Source organism: Zea mays, chromosome 1, assembly GCF_902167145.1.
Source record: "Zea mays cultivar B73 chromosome 1, Zm-B73-REFERENCE-NAM-5.0, whole genome shotgun sequence".
Lineage (NCBI taxonomy): Eukaryota > Viridiplantae > Streptophyta > Magnoliopsida > Poales > Poaceae > Zea > Zea mays.
In genome coordinates, this window is record NC_050096.1 from 264,353,528 (window position 1) to 264,370,438 (window position 16,911).

Sequence of the window (16,911 nt, forward strand, 5' to 3'; positions counted from 1 at the left end):
TCATAATTTGTTCTATTTTTTTTTGCTCATCCGCATACATAGCAATTAAAACTTCATATAGAAAATGAGGTTGAAAAAGAAATCAGTTTAACTAACAAGACTTTTGTTTTAGGCGTCCGTTGTTCCAGAACCAACTAATAGATCTATTTAGCTGTTTTAACTTTTGCATATTCCATAGGTGTATTACTTGCACTATATACAAATTCCTTGCCTACAAAGATATAATATTTTTACCATTTATATTAACAAAATATTTACTACGCGCGCAGGGCGCGCACACGTTACTAGTAACTGCAAAAATCGGGGGACAGAGAAGCGTTCGCCTGACTCGCCCCCACTCCCGAGTGGCCGAAGCCCCGACCGGCGACCCCGCAGATCTGTCCAAGCGTTCGCCTGACTCGCCCCCACTCCCGAGTGGCCGAAGCCCCGACCGGCGACCCCGCAGATCTGTCCCATTGTTCTCCGTCCTCCCCGTCGTGTCCTCCTTGATCCTTCTTCGAGTGGCAAGTGCTGACCTCGCCTCCTATTCCTCCGGTAGCCCTACTGGGGCGCCGGGCGCACAGATCTGCTCACCCCTGGACGCTAGGCGCTGCCCAGCTCTTCCCTGCCAGCCGGTCGCGGCGGCTGCAAGCCAGCACGGCAGGGCTGCTGGTGCCTGCTCTTGTCCTCCGGCACAGCGCAGGGTGTCGGGGTCGCTCCCAGCTGGCCATCCTCTCGGCCCCCTTGTTGCACAGCGAGTCAGTGAGTAACTGAGAATTGATTACTGATTGTCGTTGCATCACATTTTGTTTGATGAATGCCTGTGGCTAGTTTCTAGTGCTGGCATTGCAATACTCACACACCGTATTATGCCATAGGAGGCCAGGTGATGAATGGATGACTAGTAGCATGATATGCTATATTGAGCGGGATTTGTTTGCATTTGCTGAAGATGAAAACATTTTATGGGGGTCTTAAAAATCAAATTATAAATTTGCCGCTGCCCCTAATGTTAAATTGTTATGTGAAAAATGAAATTGTTATGTGAAAAACTATGGCACTTTTAAAGATTTTAATTAATATATTATTGAAGATGTTCGAGGTTAAACAGTCGGGACCCTTAGATGATTCTATTTGCTGAAGGGGTGAAATTGTCAAAACATATATGACCAATAATTTGTTGTCAAAGGAAACCATATATTTAATGACAGGATTTTTGATGTTTTCCTATTAAATTTGACTTGATTCAAAAGGTCGTATACATCTTTTATCAGATTTGGTGAATCCCCCCTCCCCTCTCACGCTCCACCACTGATCATGGGGCTACTCAGCATTATCCGCAAGATCAAGCGCAAGGAGAAGGAGATGCGCATCCTCATGGTGTAGGCTCCCTCTGGCCTCCTTTTCTGTTTGATCACATATGCACTTGTTCCCCCATGGTTCTTGGTTTCCTTCAGATCTGGTGCTTGTGTCATCGGTTTCCTCAATTGTCTGGCATCTGCATTGACTCATGATGGGTGATGCTATGCTGTGTTCTGTGGTGTTTGTCTCAGTGGCCTGGACAACTCGGGGAAGACAACCATCGTTCTCAAGATCAATGGGGAGGACACCAGCATCATTAGCCCAACCCTTGGATTCAACATCAAGACCATCAAGTACCACAAGTATGTTCCCCATTCCTTCCACTGCCTAGTTTAGTCCAGTTTGGCTCCGATGCATTTGCACAGTGACATATAGTTACTTGATTTAGAGTGGAGTTTTATGTTAGGCTAACTGGCTAATACCAAATGGAACACCATGATTTACATGTAATGACTATACATTGATTTAGTTGATGTGGTTTAATGCTGTTAGTGTCTGTTGGAGTTTACATCTTAGTTGCAATTGTTTAGTGGACTCGTGCGCATGTACGCCTGATATACCATGGTAAGAATCATAGCTACATATTTTTCTCGCCCTGTCTACTGCATTATGGTTGATTTCTTAAGCAGCATATTATAGTGGGACCAATCTGCAAAGAGTAAATCATGTGATCAAATTGTCTATTAAAAATATTAAGCCCAAAATTCGACTATGCTTCTGTATATCCCTCATGTTCTGCCATCAGATGAACAGCTTCAGCATCAGACAAACAGTTCCTTTTTTTGATAGGGATAAAAATTGATATCTAGTTTTGCATCTTGATTCATACAAAATGGAGACTGGTTGGCATGTTGAAATTTTCCAGTCATGTGGCATCAGTTGTGTCTTGGAATTGATAACCTGCTGCACTTCCAACTTAATTGAGATAACCTAATGGACTCATTTAGGTATGTGTTCATCTGATAACTTAGTCGGGTTAACCTAATGGACTCATTTAGGTGTGTGTTCATCTGATAAATGCAGTGAGAACCCACCAATTTTTTTTTTTCATATGCTGACTTGGTTGCTGTTAATGTCTTGGTTGGAATATTACTGTAGACCACTGTGTGAAGTAAATTATGTGATAAAAGGGTTTGTAAAGATGTGAAGACGAAATTCAACATTCTTTCTTGGCCTTTCTTGTTTGTAGCTATCACATGTTTTGCCATCATAGACAAACAATTTGGATAATTTACTTCTCTGTTTGTAGAATAGTGATAGTGAAATAAAAATTGCATTGGTAGCAAGTTGAGAGTCCAGTTTTTCATCTCGATTTATGCAAAACTGAAACTGGTTGGCATTTAGAGGCTTCCTTGCAAAGCTACCTAAAAGTTCTGCTGCAGGTGCATTTTCATCATTTGAAGTGTTAAACTAGTATAGGTTTTCAGTGAACAATGTTGAACTTTAGGAACATTCAGTTCAGCAGAAGTATAGGCAATTTTCAATCAATGGAGATTGCAGCCCCTGTCATTTTCTAAATACCAGACATTGCAAATCTGGCAACCACGCTTTTTCTATGTTACTGCAGGTGGGTCTGATTAACTATTTAAATTTATTGATTATCATAGATACTCTTTGAACATATGGGATGTTGGAGGACAGAAGACAATCAGGTCTTACTGGAGAAACTACTTTGAGCAGACTGATGGATTAGTTTGGGTTGTTGATAGTTCAGACATAAGGAGGCTTGATGATTGCCGTGCTGAACTCCACAATCTCTTGAAAGAAGAGGTATGCTATACCAGTTCTACAAGTGATGATGATGAACTGGATGCTGTTGTATTAAAAACATTTTGGTCCTTCCATGCCATGGGATGATGGGAATATGACTGATTTTTACCGTTTGGTATTTGGAATTTTGGTTGAAATAGTAGGGATCCTATAATTGATATAAATGAATAATACTCATTTACTTTATGATAGAGGTCTCTTGATTAATGAACTGGAAAATAGATATTTTTCTCTTGATGGTATCAAAATTGTATGCCTTTGTGCATAGAAACTGTATCCTTGATTCTCCTTGTTTTTAGTTTAAAACTGTACTGAAATAACATTTCACACATTGAGGGTCAAACCACTAAGGAAGTACAATGTCATATGTTTGCCAGTAAAGAATACTGCCTCTTTGCCACCATAGGCTAAAATTTTACCTATTCAGAAAGCGTTCTAATTGTTGATCCTTACGATATTGATTTTAACAGAGACTAGTTGGAGCTTCATTGTTGGTTTTTGCAAATAAGCAAGACATACAGGGAGCTCTAAAACCAGATGAAATTGCGAAGGTAAGCAAACTTTAGTCATTCATATGTATTAGAGACATGTCTTCCTATATTCCTATCACCCTATGGTTATTTACAGTCTGTGAAATCATTGTTAATGTGTACGACTTAGTTCAGTGTGGGAGCAAAAGGATTTGCCAAATTGAATGTAGTTTTATACTTTTATTTATTATGCTCAATTATGGATGTTCTGGAGCATCCAATTTCAGTGTGTAGTTGTGTACTACGATAGTTGCATCCACTTGTACTACTTTGTACATTGTCTGCATTTTGTTTTCTTATAAATCAGATTTGATTTCCAGTTTGTAGTTCTCTTCTGGAACAGAGTCACACCCCATCATTTCCACTGATCAGATGTCATTTGTACTTTGTGGATTTTTTTTGCATTTGGTTCTCTCATAAATTAGATTCTGTTGCCAGCATGTAGTTATCTTCTGGGACAGAGCCCCCCCCCTTCCCTCTCATTTCCACTGATTAGATGAAAATTGTCATGTTGTCCTCAAACAGAATTGATACACTTGTATGAAAAAACAGATTGTGTTTGCTGTGAAATTTGGTGTAAAAAAAGCAGCTGGAGTGTTACAAGAATTAGGATGTCATTGGGCAAAGTATCAATAATCCATATAGCGTAACTGGATGAATACATCTTTGCTCGCTAGAAATGAAGCTTGTGCTATTATTGGCACTATGTTGCCCCAGCTGTAAGCAATAATTGATTTTCTCTGCTTTTTGTTGATGTTGGCATGGAGAAACTTATGGTACTATTCCATCAAGCATCCGCCAGTTAGGGTCGTACGGCGTTTTTTATCATCAATAGGGAGCTGGTAAGGTTAGTCTTAGTCATGACTTGTAAAAACTGAGATCAACAAATTTGCCTTTGGTTTCATCCAACCTAAGCCACCACACAAAACCTCAAGTGCCGTGGAGAGGACTCTCCGTGCACCACAGTAGAGCATCATTCTATTTTTGCAGCTTCCTTCTTCTATCTGTGGTTGGATTCAGTAAGATTAGTTATTTTACGGGGCATCTCATGCTGCTATTGTTTATAGCGGATGGGTTTGGGGCGTGGTGTGCCGTGTGCAGCTACATCCTTACTCCTTACATTCCTGTTGTGATAACAATCTGCAAAAAACAACCTGCTTGTGCGTAGCCAAAGGGTAACAGGACCTGAAATTTTCATCATAGCTGATAGTGATAGCATTTGGTTTTCGTACTCTATTTTGTTTGTGCTGCGAATGCAGAATCTGCAGTTCCCCATCTGAATTAGTTTATGGCCTTTTCCACGGCAGGCCGACTCACCTTCCATCTTTTTTCAGGTTCTGAATCTGGAAGTGATGGACAGAAGCAGGCACTGGAAGATTGTGGGCTGCAGCGCTTACACGGGAGAGGGGCTTCTCGAGGGCTTCGACTGGCTGGTCCAGGACGTCGCTTCTCGGATCTACGTCCTAGACTGATGCTATTTGCCGCGTCAGTCATCCTAGACTGATGCTATTTGTCGCGTTGGTGCTACTTGAGCATCATTAGAGTTTGGTGCGTGCATTAAAGCCTGTACTAAGGCCCTGTTTGTTTAGGGTTTATGGTTTTAGGGTTTAGGGATTTGTGTTCACTCTTACTCGCTTCGGATTTGCGGTGGTATTTGTTTGCTTGTGTTACATTGAGGTAAATCTAAACGATCATGAGTTCATTTCTCTTTATTTACATGTCAGATTAAGTTTTTCCCAACGTGAGTAGTTATATACTTATATTTACATGCTCGATTAAGTCCATTTCTCTTTGAAGGGATTTGCTCGGTTCTTGGACACAAAGGAATAAATCCTGTGTTGTGACTGACTTTGTTTGAAATCCTTGAAAACTTGTTTTCAATTGATTTTTCAATTGTTCTCATGTCGCACCCTGGACGAAGGGACAAGTACTAAGTTTAAATTATGCCTTTAGTGGCCACGATGAATGATTTGGCCAAACCCTGTTGTATTTTTGTCGAAGGATGATGGTTGCTTTTGTAGATCATAAGAAATTAATTTGGATCAGACTGGCCATAGTATGTAGAAAATAAAGTTGGCTCGTAAGCAGCATTTGGTCAAGTAACTGCTTGTAACTCCTAAGAGAGCAGACATGTACTGTCGTAATAAGATTGGAATAACTGTGCTCCTTTTACTAGAATGTATTTATGTTCTGATATTTGTTATACTCTTGGCTTTGCTCTTGGTCTTCCTCTCTTTTCATACGGTAGAGCTCTTTTGATACTCATCTATTTGCCTCCAAAGATGAGTAGCCTAAAGCAACTTTTTCTTTTGCATTTCTGTGTCTTTGTATGGTTTTCAACCTCTCAATTTCTCTTGTACCCGAGTACATGTAGATATTGGAGCACAGAACTGTAAAATGGAATCAACTTTCCTAAATTTTATTTTTTAGTTGCACATGGAATTAAAATTTGTAATCAGAGACTTAATTCTCTGTAATTGGTCCCAATACAAAGCCTCACCCTTCGGTATTGCATGGAATTAGACCGCACAATTCCAAACTCCAATTCAGTGACATCCAAACAATAGAATTGAAATTACATCTCATTTCAATATCATGCCTGATTTGGTATCCAACCCATCCTCTCCAATATTGACATCCAAACGAAGCATTGTTCTAGAGTTTTCCTCTTCTCTTGCCTTCGCTGAGTGACTTTAAGCGGATTGTCGTCATCAGGGCAATCTTGTTCTTCGGCAGATGATAGCATCGACACAATTTGTTATGTTGACGACCCTTTCTTGTCGTAGAGGCATGATTGTGGTCGTTGATGACTACATCTGAGATGGGTGCCAAATGTTGGAGGTATGTCGTAATTATTCAAAAGCTCTCAGATGGCACGAGAATAATGTCAGTTGCAAATTTTGCAAAATGGTCGGCGGTCATACTGTTCATCTATTTATATGGTTGAGCTCCTGTAAAACCTTGTGTGAACTTATATTTTTACCCCTTCCTTTTACATAGTAACGCTTTGCATTTAGATGTGTAAATTTATGACATTTCACCACAGAAACATGCCATGCACGTCTTCTCTCAGTCGAGGTTTCTTTTGGGCATCGCTTCTAGATGGAAGTTTTTGTTGTCATCGCTGAAGCTTCGCTTTTTTCACCTTTGGCGCTATATACTTTCAATTCATCTCTAGGTAGCTGAAGTAGTATGACGAGGATTCAATGAATGAAGGTTGATGCCTTCCGGATAGAGATAGCAATGGAGACTCGATCCTCGATTCCTCGCGAGGAATTTCTCTATTAGGAAACGTGGATGGGCCCAATTTGATCCCCACAGGGATCTAATTGGTACAAAATCATTCCCCATCAGGTATGACAATGTCGAGTAGGGTTGAAAACGAATGGAAAAAATCTCATCCCGATCCGTACCGTTTTCTACATTTGACACGATCGTTTCCGTATTTACGGAAAATATGGAAACGGGACGAAAACGAGAGAGGACTTATTCCGTCCGTTTTTGCGTGATCCCGTTTTTTCCGGATTGAACCCGTATTTATTCCGTATTTGACAAATATGAGACGAGCCTAATATGCATTAGTATATAAACTAAATCCTCGTGTATTTAGGTGACAAATTATAGCACAATTGGCCATTGTAACCACCGGATATTTTCAAATGACAAGTGATCTAAAGTCTTAAACAACATCGTATGTAGCTAAATGTACACATTTAGCAACCAAACAACAATAGAATGTTGCCTCTCTATATCTATTTGTTTTACGTTATTGTTCTGCTAATCAATCACTAGTCAAACATCAATAACATTTCTATTTGTATTAAATTATGAGTTTCCGTTAGTATTTCTGTTTCCGTTCTATCGGCGTTTCGGACCCGCGAGGTCCGTCAACCAACCAGTGAATTTGTTGCTGCGTGCCCCTGCCCAGATGGGTTGATGCAAGATGGAACACAAGAGGGAAATGAGACTTATGTTATCCTGCACCGGGGTGCTCGTAGTAGGGGTTACAAGCGTCGCGAGAGAGCGAGGGCGAGAGCGAGAGAGAGAGTCCCTGCGTGCGTCCGTCTCTGCTATCTCGTCTGCCCTGCCTCCCTCTATGTCGATGTGCCCCGTCGTCAACGCGTGTCCACGTGAACGTGTGCCAACGTGCCTTGGGAAGGCCCTAGACATCCCCTTTTATAGATACAAGGAGATGCCCAGCTGTACAATGGGGGTGTAGCTATATGCTAACGTGGCTGGCGGAGAAGTGCCTTGAGCCCTGTACATGCGCTAACGTGGTCGTCGGAGAAGTGCCTTGAGCCCTGTGGAAGCACAGCTGGCGGTGCGGCATGGATTCTGCTGATGTTTCCTTGCTTCCGTAGGAGGTTGAGAGCAATCGACGTCATGGGCGCACGCGGGGAACCATCATTACCTGTCACCAGAGTAACCTTAGATGGGACACCGGTCTTGTTCCTTCATAGCCTGAGGCAGCTAGCTAGGAGTAGGGTAATGATGTATCCCTTGTAGCGTAGTCGGTCCGAGGCTGAGGTCGGGCGAGGCGGAGACTTCTCCTGAGGCCGAGGCCGAGGTCGGGCGAGGTTGTGACTCCTCCCGAGGCCGAGGCTGAGGTCGAGGCCTGGGGTCGGGCGAGGCGGAGACCTTCTCCCAAGGCCGAGGCCTGAGGTTGGGCGAGGCGGAGACCTTCTCCCGAGGCCGAGGCCTGAGGTCGGGCGAGGCGGAGCTCCCTGTTGCGCCCGAGGCCGAACTCGTGGGAGATTGTGACTCAGCTTTACCCTGGTGGTTGGCACAGTAGCCAGAGCGGGGCGTACAATGCTGTTTTCCTATCAGAACGGTCAGTAAAGGGGCGAAGTGACTGCGGTCACTTCGACCTTGCCGACTGAGGCACGCGTGTCAGGATAAGGTGTCAGGCGATCCCCGCATTAAATGTGCATGCGATACGGTCGGTTGGTAGGGCGATCCGGCCGAGGTCGCTGCACGACAAAGTCTGCCCAAGCTGGGCTTCAGGCGAGCCGAGGGTGCGCTCACTGCCTGAGGAGGCCCTCGGGCGAGGCGTGAATCCGCCCAGGACTAATGTTCCTGCCCGAGGCCGAGGCTGGGCTCGGATGAGGTTGCGTCCCTTGGTAGACGAGGCCCTGACTTGAACCGCACTTTATCAGCTGTTTATGGTTTGTTCTGAAGATGTTTTCCAGCCGCGTTTAGGAGTATTGGGGGTACCCCTAATTACGGTACCCGACAGTAGCCCCCGAGCCTCTAAGGGAGTGTGGGCACTCGCTTGGAGGTTCTGCCGGATTTTTGCAAGGGGACCGGCCTCTTTCGGTTATGTTTGGTTCCGATGGGTGCGCGTGAGCGCACCCGTCGGGTGTAGCCCTCGAGGCCTCGGAGGAGTGGTTTGACTCCTCTGAGGTCTTAATTCTTTTTGCGATGCCTCGGTCGGCCTTGTTGTTCCCTCATGCGGCGTGGCCGTAGCCGGGGTGCACGGTCAGGCTCTGAGTTTTCATGCTGGTTTGTTGACGTGGTCAACGGTTCGGCCGTAGCCTGGTGCGAGAGCAGCCCCCAAGCCTCTACACGGAGCGAGAGGATGATCAAGGACCGTCTTGACTTTTATTGTACGCCCCTTCGTCGCCTTTCCGCAAGGAGGAAGGGGGAAAGCGCCATGTTACCCTCGGAGGGCACCAAACACGGTGTTTCCAGTGAGTTGCTAACGGGTGATCCGAGTGGATGCCCGAGCCCCGTTCGATAAGGGTCGGCTAGTGGCCCAGAGGCGCGCTCCAAAAGTAACTGCAGGTGATTTGCCGGACCCGGACCCATTCGCTAAGGTCCGAGGGCTCGATGCCTCCCTCCGGTGGGATTCCGTTACAAATCGTTCCCGCTGGTCTCGGAAATGTCCTAGGGTACCTCAGGAGCGTAGCCCGAGCCTCGGCCATGTAACGGACGTACCCAGGGTCATCCCTGACTCTGCGTGCTCTGGGGCGGCTGTCGAACCATTCCGAGGGGCCAGCCTTCGAACCCCTGATCAGTAATGGGCTCGGGGCCCGAGTGCTCTGGGGCGGTTGCCGAACCCCGGAGGGCGCAACCTTCGAACCCTTGATCAGTAGGAGGGCTCGGGGCCCGTTTCCTTCGCTGAGAAGGATCCCTTTTCGAAATACCCCCCTTTCCCGGTCCCTGTGGCAAGAGAGAAAGAGAGGAAAAGAAAAAGGATATGAATTTAAATAAGGTGGCGCACCTTTTTTGACGCGACCATTATGACAGAGGTGAAATGGCGTCCGCTTCGCCTGCCAGAGGTGTCGCTTGCCCTGCCAAGGAGTTAATGCGACGGGACGGGAGATTCGCGGGGCGTCTGCTGCGCGTGCGCGAGTCGTTTGAGGAAAGAAAAACCGTTTCACCTTCGAGTTTGAATTCCTCGACGGGTTCGGGCGAAGCCTTGGGTGGATCTCGCCCGGACCTTTATATACCCGGAAGAGGGGGCGGTGGTGGTTCTTTACCCTGCCATTTGCGCTTGCCTTCTGCTTTGGTTTCCGCAACCTAAGAGAGTGGCTAGAGAAAAGGAAACCGCGCACCTCATCCCTTCCGCCTCCACCACCTCCGTTCGGCGATGGCTGACAAGGTGACCGTCGTTCCGCCGTGCGGCCCGTGGCCTTTCTCCACCGTAGCTGTGGAGGATCTGGAGGCCCTCGTTGCCGATGGTCTGCTCCGTCCCCTCTCCGATGGGCCACAACCGGAGTGGATGGCCCTCGCGAGCGAGGCCGACCCGACTCCGCCGCCGGGGTATGTGGTCAGTTTCATCCCCTTCCATGAGCGGGGGTTTGGAGTGCCAGCGAGCCGCTTCATGCGGGCGCTCCTGCACCACTACGGGGTGGAGCTGCATAACTTCAACCCCAACTCTATCGCGCAAGCGGCCATCTTCGCGACGGTTTGCGAGGGTTTTTTGGGGATAGACCCTCACTGGGACCTGTGGACCCATCTCTTCTCCGCGGAGTTCTTCGCCGTGATGACGGAGGCGAAGAAGGTCCATATGGCGGTGTGGGCCGGTGGCTGCACCCTCCAGCTGAGGCCGGGGCGCGCGCAGCAATACATCCCTGCCTCCCTTGTGTCTTCGAACCAGGGGTGGCAGAACCGGTGGTTTTATCTCCGGAATGACGGCGGGATGCTTCCGCCGTTTTCTCAATGAGTGGTGACCGCTGCCGGCATTAACTGACGCTGGGGGGCCACGCGTGAGAACCAGGAGAAGCTCTATCCTATTCTGCAGGCCTTGTAGAAGTTACGAGATGCAGGCCTTACCGCTACGGGGGTCGTCGCCGCTATCCATCGTCGGAGGGTGCTCCCTTTGGTAGAGCGGCGGTTGCGGCTCGCGGAGATGAAGCCGGGGGTCGATTCGGAGGGCTCGCGGATGTCCTCGACCTCCCTCTCCGCCGTCGACCTCCTCAAGCGGGTAGCAAGTACGGTAGGGAGGCCTGACGCTGGTGCCCTTAGCCAGCCCGTGATGCGTCCCGACCGTGGGTATGTGTCCCTGGTAAGTGTCCGACCCCCCTTCTGTTTTGCGCCGAGTTTTCTGCGCCTTTGATTCTTACTATTGGGATTTTTGCTCGTCCCCAGGGGTTGTGGATTTATAAACCCACCCGGCCACCGGTCCCGGAGGACGTGGCGGACCGAGCCGCACGGAGGCTTGCCGCGGAGAAGGAGAAGGAGAAGAAGGACGCGGAAAAGGCCCGAGCTCGCGAGAGGATGCTAGCTCGGGAAGCCTTGGAGAAGCGTCGTCGGAGGCATGCGAGGGATGGGCTCCCGAGGGAGTCGTCGCCGGAGACGCCTGACGACGACGATGATGGTGATGATGATGACGACGAAGACGACGACATGGCGGCCCGACTTGGCCTCAGCCCGGACCCGAGGCTTGGCCAGGGGTCGCCGGGCCAGCCTCCAATTGGGCTGGCACCATCAGTGCCTGGGGCCAGGACACCAAGGTCCCAATTTGAGGAGCGGAGGCAGGCCGAGGGGGTACTTGACCCTTTGGCCGAGACAATTGTTGTGACTCCGGGGGGTCAGGCCGATCTGCCCGTCCCCCAAGAGCAGGTGCCCGCGCTGGCCGCACAGGAGGCCGGTCCCTCGGCCGTCGTGACGACGCCTGGGCAGACCGCTCCCTCGGCGCCTCGGGTGTCTAAGGCGGAAACGGTGCCGAAGCCAGCGGCGGGGCAACCCTCGGCAGCGCCTGCAGGGATAGGGGCCTGAGGGGCCTCCCCACAGACACGATTGGCCTTGGTCTGGAGTGGGTAAGTATCTGAGGATACCCCTGTTTCGGTTTTTTCACTGTGTGTCTTGAACTTGCCGTCTCTCTCTTTCAGCAAGCGAAGGCAGGGCTTGGCTAGTCTGGCCCCAACGAAGGCCCTTAAGACGAAGCCGGCTTCGGCGGCCGGTGCTGCGGCGCGCCATGCCGGTTGGTTGGCCTCCGCACAAGGCACCCTCCAGCGGGGGGCCCAAGCGACATGAGTTGCCATGGGGCAAGCCTCCCCGGCTGACCCCCTATTGGAGCGGCCATCGTGCCGGGGGAGGTCGCTGACGCGGCCGCGGCCCGGAGCCCGCTTGACTTGTTGTCGGCGCCGGCATCAACCCCTGCCGGGGCCGTCGCTGATTCGCCCGCGGAGCCGCCCGTCGCCGCCGACGTCGGGATGGTTGAGGCACCGCCGCCCGTGGTCATCCCCGACCTCCCCGTTCTCGGCCATGAGGAGGGGGCGGCCGTCGTTGCCGAGGTTGGTGATCGGAGGCTCGCCACCTTAGCCGAGGAGAGGCCCAGCGTGTCGACGGCGGTGGTACTCGATGCATCGGCTGCAGGGGGACCTGACGCCTTAGTGGAGGGGCGTGCAGAATCGTGGCCTGTTCCGGGGAGCAGCAGCCTTACTTCTGCGCGGCTCAATCCCAATGAGTGGTGTGGGCAGCCGCTCCGGTTCTGGAGTCGCGGCACCTCGGAGCCCCTCCTCTTCCTCAACGATGTGAATCATCTAGGCCCCTTTGGTAATGTTTTGGTAATTAATGACAACTACTTCTGGACTAACGATTCTTGGAGAAATAAGAATGCAGGGTTGGACCACATAGAACAGGAAATGTTGAAGAGTCATACGCATTGGTTGTGGATCAGATGAAGGCAAAGGTATAATATAGGTTTTACTTTTGCCGGTCTTGAGGTGTTTAGAGAAGATACCTGACCGGATTAGTAGGCTAGATAGCCGTACTATTAAGAGGGGTCAATGACTTAGATCTGTGTAAAACTTAGTGCCTCATAGAGCATCAAGTAGTTGCATCTGCATAAGGGCTAACAGCGCTTCTCATTTCGTGAGTTAAAAGTTCATTCAAAAGCATGTTTGAAATTTGAGAAGTCTTGGTCGCGCGGACTGTCCGGCCCTTGGGGGCGGACCGTCCACGATCCTCCAGCAGGTCCGGGGTTTGACCATTTGTGTTGACTCTGTGTTCTATTGCACTGCGGACCGTCCGGGCCTTAGGGCCGGACCGTCCGCAGTCCTGACCAGAGGAAGGTGGCTTCGGGTCAGTCCCTGAATTATAGGCGGACGGTCCGCCTGTGAGGCGCGGACGGTCCGCATGTGTATAACTCGTTTTTGGACAGGGACTGTGTGTTTTTATTGGTTTGTACTACGGACGGTCCGGGGGACCAGTCCGGACAGTACTGTCTCAGGTCGCGGACGGTCCGGGATTTATAGCCGGACGGTCCGCGTGTGTTAACTCCGTTTGATCCGAGGCTCTGGTGTTTGAAATTGCCAGGTCGCGGACGGTCCGGCCTTGAAGGGTGGACTGTCCGGACCCACCTTTTGAGTCTGCTCTGACATGTTTCAACGGTCATTATAGCCGTTATGGTGTACGGCGGACCGTCCGGCCCTAGGGCGCGGACGGTCCGCGTGTGCGCAGAACTGCCCCCTTTTGCACATAACGGTTGGTTTTAGATGGGGGACTATAAATAGAAGGGTAGCTCGTGTGTGAGACCTCTCTTGGCTATTCCTTGCACACATTGAGCTCATTTGTGATCCTCCAACTCACTCTCTCACACTCTTTGCTTGAGATTGCATTCTAGTGAGAGATTGAGGGTTCCTAGTGCATTTGCATCATTTGGTGATTCTTGAGGCACTAGGTGGTACACCGAGCAAGCGTCGTTGGCTTGTTACTCTTGGAGGTTGCCGCCTCCTAGACAGCTCGGGTGATTGTCTCCGTCGAGCTCTCCAAGAAGATTGTGGAGAAGCCGCGGTGTTGATTGTGAGGGGTTCGCGCCTACCTCGCCGGAGCGGCAAAGGTGACATTAGTGGAATCGAGGTATTGAGTGATTTCTTGTCCACTTGGCTCAAAGATCAAGTCGTGTCTTGATAGAGGAGCAAGTGAGAGCTTGAAATCCACCTCAACGTGGATTAGGGGTGATCGGCAAATCACCGATACCACGGGATAAATTTCGGTGTCTATTCCTTCTAGCATTACTTATTGCCTTGCAATTGATTAGTGTTTTGCTTATTGTTCTTCAAGTATTCAATCTCCGTAGTTGTCTTTCATACATTGTTTACTTATTGACACTAGTAAATTTATTCCTCTTGTTGTATTGATTAAATTTACTTAGTATTGTTGTTTTTAGTCAAAACCGTCTATTCACCCCCCCTCTAGCCGGTGTCCTAGATCCTACAAGTGGTATCGGAGCCGAGGACTCCATTGTTTGTGGATCTAATCATCCCGGAGTGGGACAAAATGGCTAGTAACAACAATGTGCACATTGGGAAGCCACCGCACTTTGATGGAAACAATTATGATTATTGGAAAATAAGAATGTCAATGCATCTTAGAGCAATGGGTGGAAAAATTTGGCCAATTGTTAGAGATGGATTTGTTGTATTGAAGGAAGATGAACCATCCGTTAGTGATAATGAGAATATCCTCACAAATGATCAAGCCATGAATGTCTTTTATGATGCTCTTGATATAAATGAGTTCAATCGTATCAAGAATCTCACAACCGCTCATGAGATTTGGGTAAAACTAATGGAAATTCATGAAGGAACTACAATTGTGAAGAGTGCCAAACTATATGTGTGCAAAGGGAAGTTTGAGCAATTTATTATGAAAGAAGATGAGAGTGTATCCGATATGTTCAATCGATTGAATGAGATTGTAAATGAACTCAAGGGACTTGGTTTTAATGTACCGGATGTGGATTTCACACACAAGTTCCTTAGATCACTTCCGGAGAAATATGAGACTATTGTGACAATGCTAGTAAGGAGTGATCTATCTACAACCTCTCCAACCGAAGTATTGGGAGAAATTCTCACTCAAGATATATTTAAGAAGTCACAAGCCGATGCTTTAAGTTTGGCAAAGAAGGTGAAAAATGAATCTATTGCTCTCAAAGCCAAGGCCTCAAAGGCAATTGAAAAGGAAGATAGCAATGATGAGGAAAATGAAAGTGAGAGTGATGGTGACATGGCTTTATTTGTAAGGAAATTCAATAAATTCATGAAGATGAAAAGAGGTCAACCTAGAAGAGGTCAAACATCTAGAAGAAATGCTTTCAATGATAGAAAATGTTTTGAGTGTGGGGAACCCGGTCACATTGCCATGAATTGTCCAAGCAAGAAGAAGAAGGGCAAAGATGAAAGTGACAAGAAGAAAAAGAAATACTATAACAAGAAGAAAGATGGCAAAGCCTACTTAGTTGAATGGGACTCGGATGATAGCTCGGATGATGATGATGATGACACCTCATCCAAGCTTAATGCCGGAATTGCCATCAAGGAAGCTCCCTCACTCTTCTCATCCCCCCATTGCCTCATGGCAAAGGGAGATGCTAAGGTAAAAATCATCACCGATTTAAATGATATAAATGATGATGATGATATCGATGATGTTGATGATGATGGCTATTCATATGATGATCTTGTTAGAATGTTAGGTGAGGCCGATGACTACATGCACAAAGAAAAAGAAAAATTTAAGGCCTTGAAGGAATTGTATAAAAACCTCCAAGTGTCTTTTGAGGAGCTCAAGACCTCTCACAATGACCTCAAAGAAAATTGTGAGAAGCTTGCGGATGCTCAAAAATCATCTATTGTGCATGAAGTTGAGGTGGTCACTAAGGATGTTGGAGTCACTTGTGACTTACTTGATAGTCTTACAAGTGAACCACTACCTACTAACTCTATTTGTGATAAATGCAAAATTTCTCTCAATGATAATATTGCTCTTGATGAATCAAAAATTATTGTTGAGAATGAAGTGTTAGTGGATAGAATAAATACTCTAACTCATGACCTAGAAAAGGCATATGGTGGTAAGAAGAAATTGGATTTCATATTGGGAAGTCAACGATGCTCTCTTAACCGTGAAGGTCTTGGATATGTTCCCAAGAAAGGAAAGAATGCTTTTGTAAAGCAAAAGACATTGTTTGTGAAAGAATATGACAAAGTGTGTCACAAGTGTCACAAAAAGGGACATGTTAAGAAAAATTGTCCCAAGTTCAAACATGTATCCTCCACTTGTTTTGAGCATTGTTATGTTCTTTCTCATAATGCAAAAGGTGTTCATGCTAAATTTGTTGGTACTTCAATTGTTGGAAACAAAAAGAAAGCTATTTGGGTGCCAAAGACCTTGGTCACTAACATCCAAGGACCCAAGCAAGTTTGGGTACCTAAAAGAGATTGATTTCCTTTTGTAGGTAAACTACAAGGCGGGAGGGAATCATTGGGTGTTGGATAGTGGATGTACTCAACACATGACCGGGGATATGAAGATGTTTACCCAAATGAGTGAGGAAGATTGCTCAAATTATGATAGTATCACATTTGGAGATAATCGTAAAGGAAAGGTTAAAGGTTTGGGTAAAATTGCTATCTCAAATGATCATTCTATATCAAATGTGCTATTGGTTGAGTCTTTGAATTTTAATTTACTTTCCGTAGCTCAATTATGTGATTTAGGATTTTGTTGCAATTTCACAGTTGAAGATGTTATTATCTCTAGTGTTGATGGTAGCAATCTTAAATTTAAAGGTTTTAGACATGAAAATCTTTATCTTGTTGATTTCTCATCTAATGAGGCAAAGCTCACAACTTGCTTATTTTCAAAAGCTTCACTAGGTTGGTTATGGCATAGAAGACTTGGTCATGTTGGGATGAAGCAACTCAATCGGCTAACCAAGCATGACTTAGTTCGAGGCTTAAAAGATGTGAAGTTTGAAAAGAACAAATTGTGTAGCTCTTGTCAAGCCGGTAAGCAAGTGGCAAACACTCATCCA

General features: G+C 47.1%; 1 protein-coding gene across 2 annotated transcripts; it reads left to right on the forward strand.

Moving 5' to 3' along the window:
• The first annotated feature begins 279 nt into the window (after window positions 1–279).
• On the forward strand, window positions 280–5,381 carry LOC100282799 (ADP-ribosylation factor). Of its 2 annotated transcripts, none has more exons than XM_008678624.4 (6): window positions 280–737; window positions 1,254–1,361; window positions 1,533–1,643; window positions 2,949–3,111; window positions 3,582–3,662; window positions 4,976–5,381. In XM_008678624.4, exons 2-6 carry the CDS (start codon window positions 1,297–1,299, stop codon window positions 5,111–5,113), a joined length of 558 nt encoding a protein of 185 aa, XP_008676846.1. In that variant the 5' UTR covers window positions 280–737; window positions 1,254–1,296; the 3' UTR covers window positions 5,114–5,381. The 2 variants fall into 2 exon arrangements, with proteins under 2 accessions (XP_008676846.1, NP_001384572.1); NM_001397643.1 differs by having other exon boundaries at window positions 323–741; window positions 4,976–5,353.
• The last annotated feature ends 11,530 nt before the right edge of the window (window positions 5,382–16,911 follow it).

Bases quoted from the DNA above. Each gene is read 5' to 3' on its own strand.
- LOC100282799 (XM_008678624.4), top strand. From the start codon at position 1,297: ATGGGGCTACTCAGCATTATCCGCAAGATCAAGCGCAAGGAGAAGGAG. The intron at 1,644-2,948 runs GTATGTTCCCCA...TGATTATCATAG, and splicing joins AAGACCATCAAGTACCACAA to ATACTCTTTGAACATATGGG. The intron at 3,663-4,975 runs GTAAGCAAACTT...ATCTTTTTTCAG, and splicing joins AACCAGATGAAATTGCGAAG to GTTCTGAATCTGGAAGTGAT.